We start from the raw sequence: 9,337 nt of genomic DNA, 5'->3' as shown, positions 1-9,337 counted from the left end.
CCCTTGCTTTGTCTTCTGCTAGAAAATAAGTATGATCAATTTTTTTTTTTCAAAGTGAGTGTTGTGAGTGTTGTTGAATCAAAGTGAGTGTTGTTGTTACTAGATTATTTTAAATAATTAGAAAGGGTTACTGACATTTTTAGATTTATTTGAATTGTTGTTGAATTGTTGTTTCATGGTTGCACTGTGGTTTATTCAGCCTGACGCACAGCAAAAAAACATATGATCCATAGTATTTCCTCCCAATCTGAAAAAAAACGGTCTCTATCAATCAATACGCCATTTATATCAAAGAAATAACCAGCAAATCATAACTCCAAGTGAGTGTTGTTGTTACTAGATTATTTAAATAATTAGAAAGGGTTACTGACATTTTTAGATTTATTTGAATCAAAAGTGATTAGAAAAGACCGGCAGTTTCGTCCATTTATATTTTTAGCCAGCTATCACCCGGGGTCAATTATGCGGACAATTAATTCAAATTAGATAAAGCAAAATTAAGAATAAGACCAATCCACAAGATAGAATACACTGTCCCAGTGCTTTGTCCCACATTTCCCACTATTCTACATTATTGATTTATTTCACGACGATCGCAAGGCCTCGTCCTGTCAGGGCCAGAGCTCCAATCCAGCAGGGGGCGATCTTAAACGCAAAGCTGTACCGTAAATATGAGGTTATCTGCGCAAGTTGCAGCATCCTGCGGGCACAACAAGAGTGAGCTCGGTGGTAAAGTAGCAAAATAGTCTACACGTGCGCATCTACTGGTGTCCCCTTTCAAACTAACAACATGCACCAATAATTATCTTATTTTGTACACAAAGTTGATTGCATGTAATTGCATCCACTGCCGTATTGCACGCATTTCCCTTTACACAAATGTACAACTCACAGCAGCCTGTCTGTTGACGACAACCCGCTCTACATGCGGCATTTCTATGTGCGCCGACCCGACGCGCTCGTCGGGGTCAAACGGCGTCAACACGCGTCAACACAGGAAACGGCACAGAGGCGGAGTTTGAGTTGACATTTGTTATTGTTGTTATCGTCGGTCCCTTTCTCTCCCCCTGTCCGACAGTCTGGTCGGCCGACCCGCGGGCTGTTTTCCTCAGCCTCCGTTGACAAGTCTCTTCACCGGCGAATGAATGGCAATGGCGGCGGCGAGAGCGGCGGCGGCGGCGGCTGCGGCGACGGGAGGTCCGGGGTCTTTGTCCCGGTTCAGAGGAGCTTTGGTCGCGGCGGTGCTGGGAGATTGCGTCGGCGGAGAGTTTGAAGGAGCAGAAGAGGTGCCGATGGAGAGCGTGCTGCAGCACCTGAGCAACCTGGACGACGAGACCAAAGGCAATGGTCAGTGACGGGGAGGGGGACTTCATGCCGGAAAATGAAATCACGGTCCCGCATTACCGGGTGGCATTGATAGCAGCGGGGGGGATGCATTGCTCGTGAACCGTTAGGACCTAACCTCTAGGTCCCGAAATCACGTATGCAGGAGGGATGTGTTAGCCTGCCATTACCCCAAGACCCCTGATGTCAAAATGGGTGTAATGATCTTAGTGAATAGGGCGTTACATAGCAGGCTTTACACCACTTAAAAAAACAGTCGTCATTCAGGATGACTTCTGTCTATTTATTCAACCATACTTTATAGCAGTACATCAAAATAATAGGAAATGCTCAGCAGTTATGGGTTCCCAGAATAACATCCACAAATGTCCCATTTAAAATTGATAAAACCCACGCTTCACTGTAACATCAGATGAAAAATGTCGACTTGGATAGATTTCTGAAATTTACAGACAGTGCTGACATTCTAGTAATACCGATATGTGATGCAAGATGTTGTGTTTATATGTCTGTGTGTTAGCTATCCTTGAATACAGTGACGACACCGCAATGGCACGCTGTGTGGTCCAGTCTCTACTCACCCGAACCGGCTTTGATGAGCAGGACATGGCTCGCAGGTATTCAAGTGCACACTTCCAATACCAATAGCTTCTCTGTCCCAATGGGTTTTATAATTGGTTGAGAGTAACACTTACATACACACTTACACATGCACACAAACTGGAGCTCTGTTGTCCCCTTTAGGTTTGCCAAGGAGTACAGTATGTCCCCGGGTCGTGGCTACGGTTCTGGAGTCATCCAGGTGTTGAAGAAGCTGTCCTCCCCTCAGCTCAGTGACGTGTACCAGCCGGCCAAGGACCAGTTTAATGGCCGGGGCTCCTTCGGGAACGGGGGAGCCATGAGAGCGGCTCCCTTTGCGCTGGCTTTCCCCGATCCGGGTGATGTGAAAAGGGTGAGCAGAGGGCATCAGTGGGCTGACATTTATATTAAAGCTGGACAAATTTTTTTAGAATTGTTATTCTCAGTAATTCTGTGAGAAACATTCAGCCGACTAAGTTCAATTCTCATTTTTCATTGATTTTAAAATGATATATCGAACACAAAAATACTTAAGTCAAGAATTTGCTTTCAACTTTTATGCCAAGTGACATCACAAGGACCCACATCAGGTAAATACTCCTGACTTGTTGGATGCAGACTTTGTTTGATATCTTTCCTTTTTTCGTCTCCAGTGCGCCCGTCAGGGTGCCATGTTGACCCACTCCTGCTCTCTGGGTTATAATGGGGCAGTGCTGCAGGCGTTAGCCGTGCACCTCTCCCTGCAGGGGGCAATAGACAAGCCCCAGCAGTTCATTAGCAGGCTCATCACGGAGATGGAGGAAGTGGAGAGCAACGAGGAGACGCGCAACGATGCCAGAATGTGAGTAGTACCTGGCTCGAAAAGGACCGAGATGTAACCGGATGTTCATTTGGCATATTTTTTTTCTCTCACGTCAATCTTCCTTAAACACTGTGTTTCCGTCCAGCCTCAAAGAAGCAGAGAAGCCATTCTGCGAGCGCCTCCACAGAGTTAGAGACCTGATGGACAGGACTAAGGTCAGCATAGAGGAGGTCATTTCTGAGCTGGGTCAGTATCTATTCATCTTTGATTTCATCTTTACGTTTCCCTCCATTGATAGTTTCTGTTTTACACGTACAGTACTCAATTTGTATTGTTACTATCTAGAGAAATAATCTCAATTATTTTTAACAATTTATCTTCGGTCTTAAAATATGGGAAATGTACACTGTCACAGTTTCCCGCAGCCCATGTTGACTTATTTACATGGGCATTATTTACATATTTTAACTGTTCATTTCACCTCTATCCAACTGTTTATGATAACACTTATGGATGGAATTCTATTTCCTCCTTGGAGATCTTCAAAAAAACTCAAATTTTGTAAAAATTAATGACATTTTGCTGCTCTTGATGAGTTAACGATTTTACGTTGGACAGAGCGATTGGATTGTTTCAACAGGGGTGATGGAACTGCCCTAATAAACCCAGCTATGTTTATTTCACATTTTCGCCCTGTGAACAACTCATGCTCTCATCTGATTTCAACATGTTCCCATCTGCCCTCCCAGGTAACGGCATTGCGGCGCTCCACTCGGTCCCTACCGCCATCTTCTGCGTCCTTCACTGCCTGCAGCCCAGAGAATGCCTCCCGGCGAACTACGGTGGCCTGGAGAGGACAATAGCGTACAGCCTGGCCCTGGGAGGGGACACAGACACCATAGCCTGCATGGCGGGGGCCATCGCCGGCGCCCACTATGGCATCGAGGTCATTCCTCAGTCGTGGATCCGGTGCTGCGAGGGGGCGGAGGATGCAGACATGAATGCAGAGCGGCTCCACATGCTGTACCGCCGGTCGTCGCAGGAAGGCAGCGGGAGTGGGCCGAGGGACCGGCGCTGCGAAGACGCAGATGAAAGCCAGTCAAACGCTTCTAACGGCACTGAGAAGAAAGCTGGAGCTGAGTGACTCTTTAACTGGAGTTTGAAGAAAAAAAATAAAGAAAAAAAGGACTCTTGAACACACTTACACTTAATACCTTTTGTTTTTTCGACTGTGTTGGGTAAATGGGAACTATTAGGGGGCGAGCTATATCAACATTGCAACAGTATTTTAGTGTTTGAAACAGTTTATAACGTTGAACAAAATAAAACGGCTGAATTTGTCAGGTAACAGAATAGTGAAGCTGAACACACAAGAAACAGCAGATGGACTAGATTGACTGTGAAAACAGAAATTTGGTCTGTCTGTGTATGCACACACACACACACACACACACACACACACACACACACCTTAAACACACCAGCACACACACCTCTCTCCCCCGCTTTGTGTCAAACAATCCTTGGTTATGTGACAGCTGCACTATGGAATTGGCCATCTCTTGTTTCATCTTTTTGGTGGATAACAATTTAATAAACTTTACTTCTTTTTTTTATATTCACATAACCCGTACAAGTGTTTATTTTGAATTTAAGACTAAAACAAATCTAATTTGTGTCAGGAATGCCATCTTCATTGAGCTCTCGTAGCACAGCACAACTGCTAACATACAGACCGCTAAATGCAACAAACACCTGAGGTTCATGGGAATGTTAATAGTTTTGTAAATGGCCCAATAAATAAATAAAATAAGTAAATGGTCCAATATTAGCTGAGAGATGAGCCTTTTTTTTCTTTTTGCACACTGTTTACACGCTGGGATCGGTGTGTTTGGAGAACAGAACAATCTTTCTCCAGTGTTTATATCTTGTGCAGGTTCCTATCACTGCTGCCCCGAATCATATGTCTTATTAATCAAGAAAACAAAATAAAGTGGAAAATTGTTATACAACCCTGTTGTTTTCTTTGATCTGGGACCTTTAGCAAATGAGCATCTCAAATGAACTGAGATGGAAATCAAAGGTTCTCTGTACAACAGTCAGAGCATTAATATTGCAGTAGACAAACTATTTGTTCTGTTGAGATCGTTTTATTAATATTAATGAATTCATACATTTTATATATGTGCTCTCTAAATTGACTAAGGACATCTGTAAACATGGATAGTAATAAAATACGCTCATGCAAAATCACATTTACAAGTTCTTATCGGTTGGCGCTACCTCCAAGAACAGCTGCAGGAACACTGTTATTTTGGTCAACAGCCCTGGGCAGAGCTTGTAATGGATGAAGGGTACGTAAACTATAGCTCCACTTAAGATAAATAAAGTCACGTAGAGGTATTCAATCTGAGGTTTCTCGATGACGGGTGCCAGCACAAGGAATACTGCAATAATGATGACCACTATGGGGAGTATCATGGGAACCTGTGGAGGGAGAGGAAGGGACAGGAACAAAGTTATTCTCCTCCAGTGTTGGTAAAAACTTTTTCTAAATGATGAGAGTGAATATGTACACTGACCCTGTACGGCCTGGGGAGCTCCGGTTTCTTGATCTTGAGATAGACTAGTCCGGACAGGGTGATGCCGTAGAAAAACCAGGCGGTGAAACTGACAACGGCAACAAAAAAGAAAGTCAAATGACGAATACAAACAATTCTTTATACAAGTAATGCAAAGGAAATGTCAACGATGCAAACATACAAAAATCCTACTCACCTGAAGTAGTTGACAATGCTCTGGAAGTCTCCGGGGATCAGCACCAGCAGAGAGACGATGGTGGTGAAGATCAGGGCCGGCGATGGAGTCAGCCTGTGGACGTGCGCCATGGCCAGTATATCTGGCTACAAAGCGAACGGGGGTCTGGGTGAAACTCTTCGTCAACGGTCTCGTGCTTTACATTATTCTCACAAGAAGGGCCTCTCACCATGTGTCCTTCCCTGGCTGCGACGAAGCACACGCGGCCGCCGCTGAAGAACGTCCCATTCAGTGAACCAAAAGCCGACAACGCCGCGGCCACAGACATGATCCAGCCCCAGCTTCCCAGCACCTTATTCCTGTGGGATGAAAAAGGGTGACAATCTCACAAGGGTCAAGGTTATTAAAGATTTGTAAAACCTCTCATATTTGCTGACATTTTAACCGTGTTCCTGTGAAGTGTGTAATTAACTCTTCTCTCCTGGTGTGCTCTTGCTCCGAGTCGATGGGGGACATGAAATAGGTCTTTTTTAGATTAAAGGGGCACTCCACCGATTTTACACATCAAAGTACAGGTATTGTGGTGCACTGCTGCGTATGTGGAAGACGCTGTACAAAGATATTTGTGGTCCTGCGTGAAGACTACAAGTTAGAAAATGAAAGGAATCTGGTACTCCTTTCGTTCTTGTTGAAAAATTTATCATTTTAACAGCAAGAGACAGCAAGTCAACTATCAGCCTATCTGAGTCTGTGACATCAGGTACTGTCTTACCCCCATGTTACTGCGACCGCGCTGGAGGACATGAGCTCTTTCGGCGTCATTACCGTCAGGTAGCTCACATTCACCAGCAGATACAAGCCAGTCACCAGAGAAATGGCTATTACAACTGCCCGAGGAAGATTCACCTGATGGAAAAACATCATTTTTACATTTCGGTTAACGTGTACAAGCTCCCACGATGGATACTAGTGACGTTGGAATAATAGATCGTCTTTCAAGTTGAAAACATTTATTGACATTGGCAGTATTTGCATGCTTTCTCCGAAAAATAATTAAAGAATTTGGCCCCAAACATTTCCCAAATTAACAGTATAAGACATGCCACACAAAAAAAGTGATTTCAAAGTCTTTCAGTAATATTCTGTCTGCAAAAGCACAAATGTTGCAGCTCTTTTCTGCTCCCAATGTCTTAATTCAGGGGTCAGCAATCTTAACTCTTTTTTCCACCAAAAAAATGTCTGGAGCCACAAAAGCTATTTGATATCACAGCTTATAAAGTTGTATATATAGACATATATTATATTATAGAACAACAATAAATACACTTCTTGACATTGCATTGCTATTTTACATGTTTATGACCATCAAACTCAAATGTGTTGGCGACATGAGGTCAATTAAATTGCCGACTATCTTGACATTGATTCCTATCAATAGTTGTGGGTGATGTTTGACCTTGAACTGCAAGGTAGGAGGTTTGATCCCGGAGTGAGGTTTTCTTTTTTAAAACGCATATCTTTTGCTACGTTAACGCTGAGCGTCCACACAGAACCAGCAGCAGAGAGTTTGGAGACTCAACTTCCTGGAAAAAGTTTTATTTTGTTCTGTTTGCTACATCAGTTGAGAAATCGCTCTCCTCTGCAGCTTAATAATTTTCAGCAGATACTGTGTGTTTGTTCTGGAAGAGTGTTTCAACATTAAATGCTTTGTTTTCTAATTTCTCGCCACATATCAAGCAGACAAGTCCAACAGCAGTGAAAGAAAATGAATACGTCCACACAGAATTACTACAACTCATATACTTTTCTCCGTGACTTTTCTTTTTTTTTCATTCATCAGTTAATAGTTTATTGAGGGTGGAGCTCTGTGAATCAGTAGCTGGCTGCAGGAGAAAGCGCTTAACAGCGACATCATAGGATAGGACACACATTTTAGTAAAACAAATATTTAAACTTTAAATTATTTTCAGTGACCAAATACCACTTCCAACTCCAAGATAAAAGGAGTTCCCCTTGAAAGATTGTCCAAAAAAATGTAATTAAAAAAGCCTCGGGGAGTCCTGTTTGAAGTAAGCAAATAAGTGAAGTCATTGTCAATAACTTGAAAAAGATCGGGGGCCTGTGACCTTGCACAATCATTGTTGATTTAAATCATCAATTTTAACTAAACACAAGAAATACAGACTACAGAAATGATGAATGAAACTGTCTGTGTGATCTGCATTTTCTGCCTGAAAGTACTGCCGCTTGTTGCTATATTGCTACATTTTTTATTTACTGCAAATATCCACATGAGACCAACACTGCAGGCACACACCTCTATCACAGTTAGATAAGAAAACATTTGCAGGAAAGAAATGCCGCCCTGAGTGTCCTCAAGGAACTTAAAGACACCTGTAACCATTTGGACACATCCGTCCTCCATAATCTTTATCAAGGTATCGTCTGTCAGGTCACTAGAAGAACAGGTGTATCTGAAAACAATTTACAATGCTATTATTAACTCACTTAAGTACACATGCACAACCCATCTCTTCACAGCCCCCCCTCGGGTCTTTTCGGGTCTATATGTGGGGGGTTCTGGTAAAGCCAGCAATATTAGAGAACTCAGAAACTATGAAATATGATTTTTTTTTTTGTCCCTAAAACCTTTCTGTGATCTTGTTTGTTGCCAATTTTCTATCCACTGTAATCTTTTATATGATAACAACATCGGCAGGCACACATCTTTATCAAAGTTAGATAAGAAAACTATAAACAATTACACCTTCGTGTCAGAGCGTCCCCATGACCTTCTGACCCAACTTTCCTGCATGATCTTGATAAAGGTGTCATCCGTCAAATCACTAAAGAGGGACAATTTGGAAACTTATAATGCTATTAATAACTCACTTATGAACATATGCACAACCCAGCTCTGCACAGCCTCACCTCCGGTCTTTTCAGCTCCTCCGTGACATTGTTCAAGTTGTACCAACCAGAGTAAGACCAGAGTCCTTGATAAAACGCCATTCCAAGAGTGCTTACAGAGTACTGTGTGCCTTTAAATGCATTCTCAACATTCAAATTTTCCACAATGACACTGCTGTTCAGTGTGAGCTCCACCATTCCTCCAATTACGATGAACGTCAACACCAGCACCTTGGCCACCAAGAAGATCACTTGGATTTTGATGGCTATCCGGGAACTCAAGGTGTTGACCGTGGCAACAACCAGTATGGCCACAGCTGCAGCACACTTCACCACCAGCTGAGGAGGAAGGCAGTCCGTGTAAAAGACAGCTAGAGCATACTCTGCGATGCTAATTGCCATTGCTGCAATGCCAAACGGCTTCACGACCAGGATAAAAGTGACTGCTGTAAAGAAAGCCAGACATGATCCATAAATCCTCAGTATGTAAATGAAGTCCCCACCAGATTCAGAAATGACTGTCCCAAGCTCAGCATAGCACAGCGCTGCAAAAAGAGCAATACCTCCAGAGAGAGCCCAGATCACCAGACTGGCTCCGGGGCTTCCCACATACTCCAGTACAAACTGTGGAGACATGAATATACCGGATCCAATCATAGTTCCAGAAATCAGAGCAACAGCTCCAAGCAGGCCAATTTCCCGCTTCATTTTCAGAGCTGCGGGTTCCTTAAACGCCATGTTGTCATGTGGATCAGAGAGATGATGCAAATACTGTAGTTATTATTCACCCCGACAAGTTATATACACACATACGACACAATCATGGTTGAGATACAATAAAAAGAGCTTAATGTGTTACTTAGATTTAATATTAAATCTGCTATAGTTGTAAATCTTGTATCTCATGCAATCCCTTATCCGGGTATGAATACTCTTGTATTGAAA

The 9,337-nt window shown here is 43.0% G+C and overlaps 2 protein-coding genes across 4 annotated transcripts; one reads left to right on the top strand and one right to left on the bottom strand.

The window, feature by feature from the left end:
* On the top strand, positions 1–4,737 carry adprs (ADP-ribosylserine hydrolase). Of its 3 annotated transcripts, none has more exons than XM_068579659.1 (7): positions 1–29; positions 1,079–1,347; positions 1,865–1,961; positions 2,089–2,296; positions 2,577–2,764; positions 2,871–2,971; positions 3,475–4,737. In XM_068579659.1, exons 2-7 carry the CDS (start codon positions 1,146–1,148, stop codon positions 3,867–3,869), a joined length of 1,191 nt encoding a protein of 396 aa, XP_068435760.1. In that variant the 5' UTR covers positions 1–29; positions 1,079–1,145; the 3' UTR covers positions 3,870–4,737. The 3 variants fall into 3 exon arrangements, with proteins under 3 accessions (XP_068435760.1, XP_068435761.1, XP_068435759.1); XM_068579660.1 differs by lacking the exon at positions 1–29 and adding an exon at positions 713–729; XM_068579658.1 differs by lacking the exon at positions 1–29 and having other exon boundaries at positions 953–1,347.
* A 244-nt stretch (positions 4,738–4,981) lies between these two features.
* zmp:0000001267 (b(0,+)-type amino acid transporter 1) lies at positions 4,982–9,130 on the bottom strand. The gene is made up of 6 exons (XM_068580820.1): positions 8,414–9,130; positions 6,255–6,388; positions 5,712–5,841; positions 5,504–5,628; positions 5,308–5,395; positions 4,982–5,212 (listed from the first exon to the last, which is right to left on the bottom strand). The coding sequence occupies exons 1-6, from the start codon at positions 9,128–9,130 to the stop codon at positions 4,982–4,984; spliced, it is 1,425 nt and encodes a 474-aa protein (XP_068436921.1).
* Between the last annotated feature and the right edge of the window lie 207 nt (positions 9,131–9,337).

The sequence above is a fragment of the Clinocottus analis genome, unplaced genomic scaffold (assembly GCF_023055335.1).
Source record: "Clinocottus analis isolate CAN_PGR_092001 unplaced genomic scaffold, fCliAna1.0.p SCAF_17, whole genome shotgun sequence".
Classification (NCBI taxonomy): Eukaryota; Metazoa; Chordata; class Actinopteri; order Perciformes; family Cottidae; genus Clinocottus; species Clinocottus analis.
This window is presented reverse-complemented; position numbering and strand designations above follow the sequence as displayed.

Excerpts from the sequence above, each read along its gene's own strand:
- adprs (XM_068579659.1), top strand. The coding sequence starts at position 1,146 with ATGGCAATGGCGGCGGCGAGAGCGGCGGCGGCGGCGGCTGCGGCGACG. Across the intron at positions 1,348-1,864 it reads CGACGAGACCAAAGGCAATG|CTATCCTTGAATACAGTGAC; the intron begins GTCAGTGACGGG and ends TCTGTGTGTTAG. Across the intron at positions 2,765-2,870 it reads ACGCGCAACGATGCCAGAAT|CCTCAAAGAAGCAGAGAAGC; the intron begins GTGAGTAGTACC and ends GTTTCCGTCCAG.
- zmp:0000001267 (XM_068580820.1), bottom strand. The coding sequence starts at position 9,130 with ATGGCGTTTAAGGAACCCGCAGCTCTGAAAATGAAGCGGGAAATTGGC. Across the intron at positions 6,389-8,413 it reads AGGAGCTGAAAAGACCGGAG|GTGAATCTTCCTCGGGCAGT; the intron begins GTGAGGCTGTGC and ends TTTTTCCATCAG. Across the intron at positions 5,842-6,254 it reads GCGGTCGCAGTAACATGGGG|GAATAAGGTGCTGGGAAGCT; the intron begins GTAAGACAGTAC and ends TTCATCCCACAG.